This window comes from Loxodonta africana, chromosome 18 (assembly GCF_030014295.1).
Source record: "Loxodonta africana isolate mLoxAfr1 chromosome 18, mLoxAfr1.hap2, whole genome shotgun sequence".
NCBI classification, from domain to species: Eukaryota; Metazoa; Chordata; class Mammalia; order Proboscidea; family Elephantidae; genus Loxodonta; species Loxodonta africana.
Genome location: NC_087359.1, coordinates 66,667,300 through 66,682,721, shown reverse-complemented (window position 1 = coordinate 66,682,721; position 15,422 = coordinate 66,667,300). Strand labels below are relative to the sequence as shown.

The 15,422-nt window shown below is 52.1% G+C and overlaps 1 protein-coding gene across 5 annotated transcripts in view; it reads right to left on the bottom strand.

Annotated features, from left to right (window-relative positions):
* SPNS3 (SPNS lysolipid transporter 3, sphingosine-1-phosphate (putative)) overlaps window positions 1–15,048 on the bottom strand; it is a 57,359-nt gene extending 42,311 nt beyond the window's left edge. The window contains exons 1-7 of one of the 5 annotated variants that reach the window (XM_064271608.1): window positions 14,611–15,048; window positions 11,275–11,340; window positions 5,053–5,189; window positions 4,344–4,495; window positions 3,581–3,647; window positions 2,221–2,369; window positions 1,288–1,440 (exon numbers count right to left, since the gene is read on the bottom strand). In XM_064271608.1, coding sequence (XP_064127678.1) covers window positions 1,288–1,440; window positions 2,221–2,369; window positions 3,581–3,647; window positions 4,344–4,495; window positions 5,053–5,189; window positions 11,275–11,340; window positions 14,611–14,800 — 914 coding nt within the window. In that variant the 5' untranslated portion in view covers window positions 14,801–15,048. The remainder of the gene's footprint in view (window positions 1–1,287; window positions 1,441–2,220; window positions 2,370–3,580; window positions 3,648–4,343; window positions 4,496–5,052; window positions 5,190–11,274; window positions 11,341–14,610) is intronic. The other 4 variants (XM_064271605.1, XM_064271606.1, XM_023556316.2 and 1 more) reach the window with 4 other exon arrangements.
* Between the last annotated feature and the right edge of the window lie 374 nt (window positions 15,049–15,422).

Below are 15,422 nucleotides of genomic sequence, written 5' to 3'. Positions count from 1 at the left end.
AATTCCACTCCTAGGTATATACCCAAGGGACTTGAAAGCAGGCACTCAAACAGACATGTGAACCAATGTCCATTGCGGCACCATTCACAACAGCTAACAGGTGGAAACAACCTAAATGTCCATCAAAGGATGAATGCATCAACAAAATATGGTATATTCATACACTGGAATATTTATTACTCGGCCATAAAAAAAAGGAAGCCCCGGCTCATGCTACAACGTGGACGAACCTTGAAAACATTACACTGAATGAAATAAGTCAGTTACAGAAGGACAAATGTTTTGTGAGCCCACTGACCTGAAACATCTGGAATAGGCATTTGCATAAAGACAAAAGTTCATTAGCTGTTACCAGGGGCTGGAGGGAGGGAGAGAGGGGAAATCATGGCTCAGGAAGCAGTGAGTTTCTGTTTACGCTGGTGGATAATTTGGCAGTGGATACGGGTGACGGTTGCACAACATGAAGAATGTCACCGAATTGTACGTGTGAAAAATGTTGAACCGGCAAATGTTGTGTTGTACATAACACAACTCTGAGGAACCTTCCAGAGCAGGATCAGAGAGGAAGAGGGAACCACAAGGAAACTAAAAAGCCTGGACCTCAGAGAGGATGGCGCTCGAGTGAGGATTTCAGGGAGGAGAAGACAAGTGAGAAAAAGATAAAAGGGCCCCGTGACTCAACATCAAGGAAGTCATTGGTGTCTTTGGAGAATGGAGTCAAATGTGTGGGGGCAGCTGGGTGGGAGTGGGGGAGGGCACCCCTAAGGGAGGAGTGCTCATGCTTTCCCAGGACTCTCAGTGCCTCCAATGAGGCAGAGAATGAATGAATGCACGCATGAAATCTCTAAACCAGCTTAGTCATGGTCGTGAGCTGTGCTTCTCAGGGCCTCAGTTCACCATCTGTAAAATAGGATGGCCTGACAGAAGACACTATGGGCTCCTCTGAAGGAAGGTTGCCCAGGACTGCCATCACCCCCCAGGCCCCACAGAAAACCCTCACCTCCCGCCCACTGCCTTCTGGACTGCCACAGCTGCCCCAAGAGGGAGAAGAGAAGGACTGGGGCCCGAAGAGGGCAAGGAAGCTACCCATAACGACCCAGGGCAGCAAGGACCGAGCCAGAGTAAGAGCCAGGTCTCCTGTCTGCTGGGCAGTTCTCAGGCCCTGCCATCTCTAGAGCACTGTTGCCCAGAGAGACTGAGCTTTGGGGCTCCAAATCTTCAGAGAACTTCCTCACCGTGAATCCCCTCACCTAGGCCAGGAGCCCAGGGCTCCCAAAGGCCCCTCACCTGTCCTGGCTGTTGCACGGCTCCCGGAGGCAGGGAAGCTGCTGTCCATGGACCACACGGGCCTCGAACAGAAACTTGGGGATCCAGAAGCCCAGGGCTCCAGTCACAAAAGCCGTGGCTGTCACTCCAAAGGTCGACCATACAAAACTCCAGCTGCAAGAGAAGGTGGCCTGGCTGAAGCCAGGGGAGGTCTGCACCTCTTCCCTCAACCAGCTTGGCCCACTGAGCCAGACAGATCACCATCAGCACTGCAGGGCTCCAGGCTCCGAGCTCCAGCCTCTGGGCATCCCCTGAGAACACCTGTACACCCCAGCTACACACCTTTGCTTGGGTCATATCCTCCTCCCTCCTCTCTGCAAGACCAAACCTCCCCACTTGAAATGCCCACAGCCACCATCACATTCTCCTGGAAGCCACCCCTGCCCCATCTTCCTCTGAGTCCCCTCAGCTGGTCTCATGGCCCTGTAACAACGAGAGCTCTGCCCTGCCCGTGCCCCACATCTCGGTGAATCATGAGGACTGATAGTCCAGCTGACTCCTGTCCACCTCCCCGCGGTGCCTGGGATAGAGGATGACACAGTCCTGTGGAGCTTGGAGGGGCGATTGATCAGCTCCCAGCCCCTCCCAGCAGCCCCCAGCAGTGGGCAGGCTGGAGATTACATCCACGGAATAGACGAGGAAAGTGAGTCTCTGAATCTCAGGACCCCTTGGGTGAGGTGGGGGCAGAGCCAAGACTGGAGCCCATCCCACCTGCCTCCCTCACAGCCCATATTTCTGTTAGCCCCGGGCATGCCCAGATAGCAAGGTGAGAGCTCAGAGAAGGAGGGCTGTGAATGCTGGAACTATCAGGGAGGGTTCCTGGTGGCAGAGGAAGGTGCTACTGGAGCAGATGGGGCTTTTCTGTACCATGCAGCAGAGACCAGGGACACTTACTTTCTTGCCAGGTATCTGACGTCCTCACACCAGGTACTCCTTGGGCGCTTCGTGGTCGCCTCCCCCTGCTTCTCAGCAGCTCCCCGGGGTGGGTCTGGAACCAGCAAAATGAACAGGACCAAGGCCACGGCCTCCAGGCAGGGCATGACCTGGAGACAGAAGGGCCTGGGAAGCTCAGGGCTACATGCTCCCAAGCCAGGAGACCAGCCACTGTACAAGCCACAGTGTTGGAACTCTGTGGTCCAGGCTCTTGGGACACACTCTACCCTGGACACAGCTCATTTTCTGAGTGCTGTTTCTCACCCCTCACCCCTGTAGAGCTCAGCTGTGATTTCATACCTGTCTGTCCAGTGCCGATGCTGGTCTATCTGGCTCAATGGGCCAAGCTGGTTGGGAGCTGGAGCCCAACTATGCTGACCCCAACTGTTGGGTACACTGACCCTGGCTGCCCCAAGAACTGTCTCTTTTCTTGACCTGTGCCTCCATCTGCCACACCAGTCCTGCCCTAGTGTCCTCTCCTAGCAGTCCCCCTGCTCATACTCCCAAGGACGGGCAGTTTACTACCTGCCTTAGAAAAAAAAAAAAAGCCTTAGGGCAGCCTTTAAACAAACAGCTCACACCATGAGAAAGTTCTTATTCAGGCCAAGCTCAGGCCCGCCTCCTGGAAGCCCACCCCACCCCACCCCAAGGCCTGACTCTGCCTTCTGCAGCCTCATACAGGCCAGCTCCCTCAGGACCGGATGGCTCCGCAGAGATCTGCACCCAGAAACCACTTCCTAGTTTGCTTCTTCCAGGACCAAGCCCCCAGCCAACCCCCCAACCCGGCATTGAATTCCTTCCTCTTCTGATTGGTCATATCCCTGCCCGAGTCTGATCCAACAGTACTGCACCCTCAACAGGGTTGACCCAGTATTTTCCCAGGTATCCTGGGTCCACTACCTGAGTAACCCTAGCTGCCAATCCTTAAGGACCTACTATGTGCCCTGGCCCTGGACCAGGAATTTTCCATCTTTTTTTTGTCTTATTAATCCTGAAGATTCTATAAGGTGGCATTTATTACCCCCACTTTTTTTTTTTTTTTTTTTTTACCAGTAGGCAAACTGAGGCTTTGAAGAGTGAGGCAACTTTGTTGAGGTCACATAGCTAGTAAACTGAGCAGCCAGGATTTGAACCCAGGGTCATAGCTTCCATAACCCACTCTCCAGATGGAGCCCCAAATGCCCAAAGCTGCAGACATCCGACCACCCCCTTGGCGCCAGTTATTGTGCCAAATGGCTAAGGCCACCCAAGGCTGGAAAGTCCCTGCCAGCCCAGGGCGGAGTGCGGGGGAGCAGAGGGGAGAAAAGGAAGCTGGACTCACGCGGAGGGCCCAAAGCCAGTTCCCAGTCAGCTCCGTCACAACCGACCCCAGCACGTAGCCCAGACCACTGCGACAGAGGAACAAGGGAAATGGGCAGTGAGGAACGGTAGGCAGGCAGCCCAAGGCCAGTTTGATCATGGTACCCCCCCACCCCCAGGAGTCGGCCCTCAGCAGACTCACAGTCTTCAGAAAACCAGAAAAGTAAGCCACACAAGGCCCAGATGTCCACTGCCCTTGGTCAATTCACCAGTAACCTTTGGCTCCCAGCCCACCCCCCATACCACTATCTCCCCACATGAGAACTCCCCACCCGAGGCTCAGCCCTGCCTGACTCACGCGATTTCAGGAAACCTGGGTCAGAGCTCAGGAATCTGGCTGCAAATCCCACTCTGTCCCACCCTCTTTGGGGTGTAGGCCTGCCCAAACATGCTTCCTTGTATCACCCCCAGAGCGGCCACACCCTGAGCAGTCCCCATGCCATACTGCCCTTCTCCCCACTTCTGGGAGGGAACAAATCAATGTGGAGCATCCTTACTATGCCTCACCCTCACCACAGCCCACTGGTGGGGGTTATGGCCCCCATTTACAGATGAGGAAAACTGAGGCTTACAGAGGTAGCGTGATATGGTCACAAAGGGGTAGGACTGGGATTTCAATCCCAACTCTCCTAGTTTGATTTCTCCTACCCTCAGCCCCCCTGTTCTGACTTCCTTTGGGCCTCAGTTTTACCACCTGGGGAAGTGGACCCAGGGTTGATACCAACCTTCCAACAGGGATGAAGATGTAGAAGACAGCCAGTACCCGGGTCCACTGGTCCCTCACGAAGAGGTCGCCCAGGATGGTGGGCGCGATGGTAGAGTAGCTGGCTGTGCCAGTGCCCACAATGCCCCGGGACAGAAAGAAGAGCCAGGAATGCTGGGCGGGCCAGGCACAGGACCGTGGTGAGTTCCAGAAATCACCCAGGGGCCAAGGAACCCAAAGATTTGTCAGAGGGGGCTAGGAAACCTCGTGAGACGGGCCCCCAGGGGAGGAAGAGGGGATCAGGGCTATAGACATCTCACCATCCTGGGCAAACGCAGGTTCCCAAAATCACCCAAGTGCCCCCTGCTGGTGCCTGCAGCCTGCAGCCACTACCTCCCTCCACATTCAGAGGAGCCCTTCTCCAGGTCCCTGCCTTTGCTAACTAGGCCAGCTCCCCAGAACAATAGCTGACACCCCACACCCACATCCCCAGTAGAGTCAGGCAGAAGTGAAGCCACAGGCAGCAGCAGAGGTGCAAGAGAGGAAGCCTTCTGTCAGGAAAGGCTAACAGTCTCTGGCCCCTGACCAGGCTGGGGCCTAGGCTGAGCCTGCACCTCCTCTCTTAGCCCTGGAGGGGGAGCCACAAGCCCGGATCCTGGAATGGAGTAGAACCATCACCACCCCAACTCCCATGGTTCTGGATCAGGGAGGAAGCAGGTGGGGGAAGGTACCCGGCGGGAGATGAAGGAGCTGGAGAGGCCAGCTCCTGACCACAGCAGGATCCCGAAGGTCAGCGTGGCCTTGCGGCTGTGTCGGTCGCCCAGGTAGCCAAACACGGGTGCAGACAGCAGCAGGCAGCCGATGAAGACTGGAGGAGATGTGCAAGGGTCACCATGAGTTCTCCCCCTAGACAGCCCAGCAGGCCCAGGGAAAGGGCTGGCCCAGATGCCACAAGCTGGCACCAGGGTAGTGAGTCCAGGCATGAGAAAGAAAAGATGAGGTGATTCTCCCAATCCCCTCCCAACACTCAGCCCAGAGTGGGGGTAACTAAGAAGTATGTGGGGATCCAGGGCCCAGGTTCGAATCCCAGCTCTGCCACTTGCTTACATGTGGCTTTAGGTGACTAAGTCCACCTCTCTGAGCATCATCTCAACAGTAAAGACGTCAACATCCCCCTCTGAGGCTGGGTAGGGATGAGATGAAAGAAGGAGGGAGAGTCCTGGCACAGAGCCTCACGTGTTTGGTAGACACTAGTTTCCTATCTTTACTAGAACTTCTGACCCCGGGAAGCCTGGGGGCCCTAAAGCGCCCCTGCCCTTTCTAGGTATTGGGGTTGGTCTGATTTATCACTCACACACCTGTTGTTAGGGGGTATTGGTGGTTCAGTAATAGCATTCTCGCCTTCCATGCGGGAGACCTGGGTTCAATTCCCGGTCAGTGCACCTCACGTACAGCTACCACCCGTCTGTCGGTGGAGGCTGGTGTGTTGCTGTGACACTGAGCAGGCTTCAGTAGAGCTTCCAGACTAAGAAGGACTAAGAAGAAAGGCCTGGCCATCTACTTTCTGAAAATCGACCAGTGGAAACCCTATAGATGACAATGGTCCAATCCGCAACGTTCTGTTGTACATGGGGTGACCATGAGGTAGGGGCTACTCGACAACAGCTAACATCAACAACACCACCTGCCGGGGTGGGGGTGCTGACAAAAAAGGAGGGAAGGAAAGTCTCTGCCTGGGGCCTGCTTCACAGCAGATGAGTGCAGGAATGAGCACCCTGATTACAGACCCAGGAGGCTGGCAAACAGCTGCTTTCCATCAGTAGGTAAAACATTCCCCTGACACTGACAGTTGTATTTATAAAATCAATTTTAAAATTAAACTCTTATTAATATTACCTGCTGAATTAACGAATGCGATTTGCTATTTAGTAAAGACAAAGAAATTGCCACATTTTTGCTTGGCTGTAATCGTGGAGTCCCTGGGTGACAAACGGTCGAGGCACTCGCTGCTAACCAAAAGGTTAGTGGATGGAGTCCACCCCCACAGGCGCCTCAGAACAAAGGCCGAGTGGTTATTTTGAAAAATGAGCCATGGAAAATCCTACGGAGCACAATTCTATGGTGACACACACCGGGTCAACATGACTGAAAGTCGACTCAGCAACAACTCTTTAATACATGGATACCTTGTACAGTGGTTAAGAGCTCAGGCTGCTAACCAAAAGATCAGTAGTTCGAATCCACCAGCCGCTCCTTGGAAACCCTATGGGGCAGTTCTATAGAGTCGCTATGATTAAGAATCGACTTGATGGCAACGGGTTTGGTCTGCATACAAAGCTTCTGTTCTTTAAAAACAATCGCCTCCAAACTCCGGGGATGGTGGGCTCGCTGCCTCCGAGCCGAGCATCATAGTGGACCGCTGCCTGGGTCGGGCTGTGAAGAGCCAGCAACAGCCAAAGATGCAAAAGGGAAGGTCTGGACCCTCCCATACCAGCGACCCCAGTCCCAGGGCATGGAGACGCCCAGCACCTGGGTCTCCATTCATCTGTAGGGCACAAATGATTGACAGCCCCTGAGCCCAATGAATGACCGGATTCTTCCCAGCTCAGGTTCCAGCCCCGCCCACTCCCTCGTGACCCGCTCTAATATTGGGCTGAGCTCTATGTAGTCGCCAAAACTAGGGCAATTTTGACCTAGAAAAATAGTGATTTAATACAGTTCAACCTATTACTTCCACAGAGGGTGATCTTTGGTACCAATGGCATTTAACATTTTAATAGCTACTGCCAGAAGAAGCCCCCAAAAAGGCTGTAGCAATTTACACTACAATAGGCGATGCCAGCGCCTTTGCTCACACTCGATATGATCGATCATTTTATTTTAATGATTGAAAAGCAAATAGGATCTCACTGATGTTTTAGTTTGCATTATTCCCAGCCAGTTTTTGAATAAGTGTTCTTCTGTTCGCGTCCTATGCCCATTTTTCTATTGGGCTGTTGTTTGACTTTTTAAATACATTTCGGAAATCGTTTTTTCTCAGAACTTTGTATTTAAGAGTCAAAAAATGCAAGTTCTGGGACTAGACTAACCAGGAAAACCAGTTGCCTTGGAGCTGGCTCCAAATCCTGGCGACCCCGTGTGTGTCCGAGTAGAACCGTGCTCCATAGGGCTTTTAGTGGCTGATCTTTGAGAAGTAGATCGCCAGGCCTTTCTTCCGAGGTGCCTCTGGGTGAGCTCGACCCTCCAACCTTTCGATTAACAGCCAAGCACATGAACCACTTGCGCCTCCCAGCAGAGAGCATTGAATAAAATAAAGGGCAGTAAATGGCTTTATGTATATGCTCAATAAATGTTATTTATTACTATTATTAAGTGCATTTATAGTTTCAATCACCATCGCACAGGAGTGTTTTGTCCTGATGTAGCCAAATGTATCACTATTCCTTTAGGTGGATTGTGTTCCACGCCTTGTTTTATGCGTCTCTTCTTTACCCAAAAGTTATAGAAAATATTTCCCCAAATCTTCTAATACTTTTCCAGTTTTGGGCGACGCAGATCCCTTAAAGACACAAACGCAGATGCTCTGGATGGAGAGACCTCCCCCCAAGGAGAAGGCAGGCCTCCTCATGCCTAGCATCCCCTTTGAAATCATTTCTGTGGCAAGGCAGAGTAATTAATGAGCACAAAGTTTAAGAGATGGATTCTGGAGGCAGATTGCCAGGGTTCCAATCCCAGCTCTGCCCTTTACTAGCTGTGTGGCCTTCAGCAAGCTCCATAACCTCTCTGTACCTCAGGTTCACGGTCTGTAAAAGGGAGATGACAATCATAATGCCTGCCTCATGAGGTTGTTGTGGAGATTAGGAGTTTATACCATAAAGCACTTAGAAGAGTACCTGGAACATGGTGTCAGAGTTTGTTTTAAATACTATTAATTAATTAACTAGCTCCACTCAACAGCCTCTCTTTCCCACGGAGGGAGGTCTGACCGTTGTTTCCCCCACCCCTACCCTTGCCCTTACAGCTGACCAAGCTCTCTCTCAGTTATTTCCTCCCTCCTGCAGCCCTGTGAACAGGTAGCAGGGGGCGCCTAGGGCCATTGCACAGCAACCCCTGAAGGTGAAGAGACTCACCTGAGGTCACACGGTGATTAGGCTTGGGACAAGTCTGGCCACCAGGCCTCCAGGCCCACTGCCCTTTCTAAGCACTTTCTTGGACGGCTTTGACAAAGCCGGCCCTTCTCCTCAGCCACTCACAAATACACACTCACACACACACATCCACACACTGACTCATACACATTAGCACACTCACACACATCCCCATCCCACACATTCACACACACATACATACACTAGCACACATTAACACAGTCACACACATATCTATCCCAAACACTCACACACACACATCCATGCACGCACTAACTCACACACATTAGCACACTCACACATAGCCATACATACACTAACACAGTAACACACTCACACACATCTCTACCCCACACACACACCTTCATGCGACATTCTCACACACATTAACACTCACACGCATACACCCATGCACACTAACACACCTTAACACATGGATGCACACACACTGACACACACCTTCATGTACAACTAACTCACACCCTCACACACAAACTTGTCCCTCCACAGTGTCTCATTTATCAAGGGCCTTGTAGTAACAATCCTGTTCACCATGGTAAGAACCAGGGTAGGGGCAAAGTTTACTCAATTGCCATTATCTGTCTAATCAAGAAGGTTGTGGCTATTCAGCTGAGTGTTCTCACTTTGGCTACAAATAGGACTAGAAGGTATCTCCAGGCGGCGGCCAGCTGCCCGGCCTCTCAGCCCTGAGACTGAGGAACAACTGAAAAGAACCCATCGTCTAAAGCAGTGGTCTTCTAACTTCTGGTCATGTGACTCTTAAGAGAGACCTATGTACCCCTCCCACGCTTTCAGCTGACATTTGAAATATTTTCCTCAGAAATTTAAATGGTTCCAAAGGATATGATTTCTGGAATTACTGTATATGTTTTAAATGTACTTTTTCATTCATTCCTTAGTCCTGAAGATGGAGTTCATTCCGTTTATGGGAAATGTCCACCCTGGAGTCTAATAAGCAAAGCCAGTTCTCCTTTGTCAAATCAAACGGCCAAATCAAACTGACCTTCCGTGAGAAAAATGTAGGGCTTCATTTTTTCATCGAAATAAATGTGTTAAGACCCATCCCTGAGACAACCATCTTTCTTCTGAATCTTACTTCAGAGATAAATAGCAGGTAGTCACACAGCTGGTCAGCTAGATAACAGCTGGTGTCTCGCCATGGGTTTGTGGCCAGGAGGAAGCAGCCTGGCCTTGATATTCTCCTGGCCTTGCTTCCAGGTCTCCCCAGCAGAGGTAAAGTGCCCACCAGAGATCCCTCTGTTTGGCACCATAGTAAAATCCATTTCAGGGTAGAGATGGATCTTTCGGCTTAAAATGGAGGAAAATAACCAGTTGCCATGGAGTCAATCCTGACTCGTGGCAACTCCATGTGTTTTAGAGTAGAATTGTGTTCCACAGGGCTTTCGATAGCTGATTTTTCTGAAGGAGATTGCCAGGCCTTTCTTCCAAGTCACCTCTGTGTAGACTCAAGCTGCCAGGCTTTTAGTTAGCAGCTGAGCGCGTTAGCCATTTGCAAAAATGGTGGAAAGGAGCTCATTAAGGGGAAGCGAGAAAGGAAACTCCCAGCAGCTCACAGGCTTGTTCTCAGGCAGATCCATTGTAGGAAAGAAACATGTATTCTCTCAAAACTCTCTGTGCTCACATACCACCTGCAAAGTTTCTGTGTCCCCTTCTAGAGCTTTGAGATGGTGGACTATTAGGAGAAAGCAGGGATCAGCAGAGAGGAACCCATGTGTGTGCTAGTTACAGGCTGGTGTGTGCACACGTATGTGTCATGTGTTGTGATGGTGTGCATACGCATGTGGGTACGTGCATGTTATGGATTGAATCGTGTCCCCCCAAAATGTGTGTTGTAAATCCTAATCCTTATATCTGTGGTTATAATCCCATTTGGGAATGGGTGTTCTTATGTTAATGAGACAGGATTAGGTTAGGGTGTACCTTAAACAACCTCTTCTAAGATGTAAAGGAGATTAAGCAAGCAAGTGAGAGAAGCAGAGGTGGGGGAAGACAGAGACCACACCACCTGAAGGTCAGCAAGGAACCAAAGAATAGAAGCTGAGGAGACAAGGGTCTTCCCTCAGAGCTGACACAGAGAGGGAGCCTTCCCCTGGAGCCAGCGCCCTGAATTTGGACTTCCAGCCTTCTAAAATAAAATAAAAAAAAAGCAGTGAGAAAATAGCTTTCCTTTTGTTAACGCCACCCACTCGTGGTATTTCTGTTACAGCAGCACTAGATAACGCAGACAGTGTGTCACCATCCAGGCACCCACAGGAGAAAAGTGAGTGCCTCGTGACCCCAACAATCCCCACCTTGTAATGGGGCATGCTGTAAGCTCCCTGTGGGCCCAGATCCCACCTAAGCTGGTGTGGGGGATGTGTCTGTGTGTCTGTATGTCCTGTAGTCAGATTTTTCAGGTCTGTGAAGGAAGGCACGGGTCAGAATTTCTAGCCTCCTGTGCACAGTTGAGCTCAACAAACGCTAACTGAACGCAGGTCTTGACTCCAGAGCCATGACTTACCCTCAAGCACCTTGTCCAGCCCACTCCTGTGCTCTGCCTACAGCACCCTCCTCTGTTGGCTCGTGCTGGCTCCTCCTCCTACCCAGCCTACCCTTCATGGCCAAACCCCACCATCCTCCATGCCTCCTTCTCAGGCTTCATGGTGCTCCGCCGGGACCTGATTTCCCAAGAGCTGAAGCTGGACACAGAGCAGAGCCCGCTGAAAGACCCCACCCAGCATGAGCCCAGGGCCCCAGCTCCAGGGCTAGGGACTCGCTGCTTACCAGTCTGAAGCAAGCCCACGTTACTGTCTCTGATCTGAAAAAACTTCTGCACGTCCAGCAGCACTCCTGTGGACAGAGGAGCCATGCTCAGGAATGGGCAGTCTTCCAGCCGGGCGGGTCTCTAACGGCAGCTGTCCCTGCATTTGGGACAGGGCCACAGCTGACCAGCACAGCACAGGGACCAAACGCACAGATAGACACACACTTACACACAGGCACACTCTCACAGTCATCGGCACATAGTCACAGAGACACAGACGTGCACACACACATAGGTAAAAATATGCCTGTAAATAAGTATTCCCAGAGAAATACTCCCAGGCACAAATAAACATACACATACAGGAGCCTGTCTCACAGATATGTAGCCCAGTCTTATACAGCCAGACACTCATATACATATACACTGGAATGTACACAGGAAGACCCAGCTACAGGCACGTGCACACATGCACGTGTGCAGGGCTGCTGTTCACTTCGCTGCACAGTGCGCAGCCAGTCACTTAGACTATAGTGTAAATGGAAGTCTCCAGAGTCGTGCAGCACAGCAGCCCTGCTTCTGCACAGACACCCAGACCTGCACAGAAGACATGCATGTTCCCCCAGGACTGTGTACATGCAAAGACAGGTGTGCTATGGCCTGCCCACGTGCACACAGAAGCATGTTTTACCAGAGACATGAGCACACATGTGAGTGTACACATAGATTCAGAGACTTAGGTCCCACGTAGGTCCCTCCTTGGCCCCAGCTTCCTGAGGGTGCAGGCCCCTGCTTGGCACCAGCCAGGGCTCTGAAGCCTCCAAATTTTTGCTAACCCATGGGCTGACGCAGTGGGCACTGAGTCTAATGCAGACACAGGAAGCAGGCTCCCAGATGCTGGGCTCTGTTTCCTGAAATCCTCTCGGCCCCTTGGTGGTAGTTCAGAAAGGACTAGTCAGGGGCTGTGGCACCTGCTTTTCTGGGCCATGAGGCTCTAGCTCCACCATTATTACCAAGAAGTCTCATCATTTCCTTTTTACCTGGAGATGGCTGAGAGCCAGGCTGCACCAGACACTTGCAATTGTTACCCTTAAAGGTAGGGACCAGCATTGTTCCCATTTTACAGATGGGAAAACAGAGGCTCCAGCCAGTGCAAGGCTGTATGCCTGGGACTGAGGGAGCTGGAACTCAAATCCCAGCTGGAGGCACCCCACCCTCCTGTCTGGGCTCATGAGGGAGCCAGAAACCCCCAGTGGGGAAGGAATCTCCACATCCACACCCGCAAGACCTGCCAGCTGTGGAAGAAAGAGAAATGAAATAAGGGATTTTTGTTTAGACATTTAATTCGAGCCCTGCAGCCCCGGTGCCCAGGACTACAAACCTCTATGTCTTTTTTCCTCTTTTAATGTTTTTTAATTATACAAATAAGACATATTCCTTACAGATGCAAAATAGACAACACAGGTATTTTGCTAATACATTGCTAGATAAAAATCCTCTCTGATGGCATTCATCTTCCATTTTTAGGTATGGGGCTCATCCCTCGTCTTGTCCTCCTGGGCTCCTCCCAGCCCCATGGCACTCTAGGGGTGCCCCAGGGCCAGGTGTGTACCCAGCCTTGCTTTTATATGTGCTGGTCACTTTTGCTCCCCCCAAAAGGCTGTTTTGCAAGAGGGAATTTTAGCTGCTCTGCGTGTGAGCTACCTGCCCGCAACAGTCACTAAGGCCCTTTCCATGGTTTCACTTCTCTGGACTGCCATCACCCGAATGGCAACCACAGCCTCGCTTCTCCCAAGACCAGGGGAAGTGAACAGAAGGGCCTCAGGAAAGCAGGACTCGGGGGCTGAGGCCCCAACCAGGGGCCCTCCAGGGCGAGTGGCAGGGACAGCTGGTACCTCTGTACCGATGTTCCCCCAGCTTCAGTCTCCCCTGCCCCCCAAACTCCTCCTCAGGCCTCCTCACTCTGGCCTAATCCATTGCCATCACCACTGAGCAGACCTGTCTGCCTCACCTTGCCTCAATCAGGGCCTCAAACCTGATGCTATCCCCCCACTTAAAAAAAAACTTTCTATGCCACCCCATTGCCCACAGAAGAAAGACCAAGCTCCCATCCTAGTATCCAAGAAGCCCATGATCTGGGCCCAAACACCCTCTTTTGAGTAATTTCCTCCTTTATCCCCTCCCTCCATCCCCGCTCGGAACACACCTTTTAACTCCCTGTGCCTTGGCGCACGCTGTCCGCTCTGAACACTCTCCCCTCACCCCATACCCCACCTTTCCAATCTTCTGCGCCATAAAGGCCTCAACTAAACACCCCCTCCTTTGTGTGTTCTGTCTGACCTCTCAGTCACCTGTCCTTGGGCTCCACCCGGCTGCCACTCACCCCCCTCTGTCCTGTATCAGAGCTACTAGGACAGGTATTCTGTGTCCCACTGAGCTTCTCGAAGACAGAAACCAGGTCCGGTAATGTCTGCAGCCTAGGGTTCCATTTATTCACAGCCCCTCTTCAGCAATGAATCGCTGTCCTGGCCTCAGAGAGGCCAGACCGCTGCAGTCCGTCTGAGCACCCCAGCCTGGCCTGAGCCTCCCTCCTCTGGCAGCATCTCTCTGCCTGGAAGGATTCCTTGAATGAGCTTCTCCCTCGGCCCCACAGAAGGGTCATTCCTGAAATGAGGCAGGACCTACAAATCTGACTTCGCCCTGGGTCTCCAGGGCCTACCAGAGGGTCCTTTCCATTCTCAATGCTCAGTCAGTCTTGAATGAATAAGTGAATGAATGACAAGAAGAGAAAAGCAGGCTGAGTTCCCATTGATCTTGAATGAATGAATGAGTGAGTGACGAGAGGACAGACGCAGGTTGAGCCCCAGTCTTGAGTAAATGGATGAATGAGTGAATGCCAAGAAGACAGAAGCAGGCAAAGCCCTCCTCTACAGGAAGGCAGGCAGAACGTGCAGGATTTGCACGCAGCCTGCGGCCCCAGAAACAGCTCAGCAAGGGCAATTTCTTACCTGGGAGCACACCTATCCTCCACAACCTCACCCTGGCAGATCCGTCCAGAGCCTCCAGGCCTTTGTCTGAAGGACTCATTCTCTCTGCTGTCTTCATCCATGCACACCCCACCGTGTCCTCTCCCCCTACACTCACTGCACACCCTACTAGTTTAGGGCTGGATTGGGACCTCCAATTGCCCACCCCCCACATTCAGGCATGGTTGAAAACCACCTCCAGAGGAGAGAACACCAGAGACATGTTGGAAGAGAAGAAAGGATACCAGATGGAAGGCCACTGTGGGAAACGTAGCCCCCAGCTGGTGGCTGGGCAGCCAGTGGGCAGAGCAGCAGACCACCCATCCTCACCCGCAATGATGAACCAGTTCATGTAGTTCAGGAGGTTGATGTAGCAAAGCACTGCAGCTGCCACGTAAGCTCTCCTGCGGGGCAGGCTCCAGGGAGCAGGCGCCGTCGCAGTGGATCGCTGGTCTGAGGCCAGAGCCCCATAGTGCCGGCCCTGTCCCTCCGGCCGAGGCTCTGAGTGCCCCATGGACATCCCCACAGCCACACCAGCCTGCAGCTCCTCTCCCAGGACGGGTGCCGGTATGAAGACTCATCAGCTCTGTACCGAGTCACTTCCTGTGGGCTTCCAGCCTCCCAACCTCAAAGTAACAGCTGCACATCTTATCACAGGTTCCAGCAGAGCCCACCGCAGCCTCGCTCGCTAGCAAGGTTTCATCACCCTCAGCTCTGAGTCTCCTTGCACCCCGACCCTTGGCGGCTGGACAACTCTGTGATCCCCTCGGTTTAGCCAGTGGCTACAGAAAGAACAAGAAGCTTCACGGGACAGGAAATGAGATGTCGCCATGAATCCTGCTCCTTGTGAGGCGGGCTGGCAGCCTACACTAAAGATAGACTGTGAACAAGGGGCTTGAACCCCGGGTCAAATCTGGGAGGCATGGGGTGGCCAGGAGAGCAGGACTAGAATAGGATTGTTAGTCAAGGCTGACACTTATTCAAGGCCTGATGCCCTATCTGGAGAAAAAAAGAGAGCTTTTGGGCAAAACTCATCAATGGACACTAAGTCCAGGGGGAAATTTTTTATGAAGGGCAGCATATTGGTGTGATCTTAAAGTGGCTCTTTATTGTTGTTGGCCATTTAGTCGGCCCCTGACTCA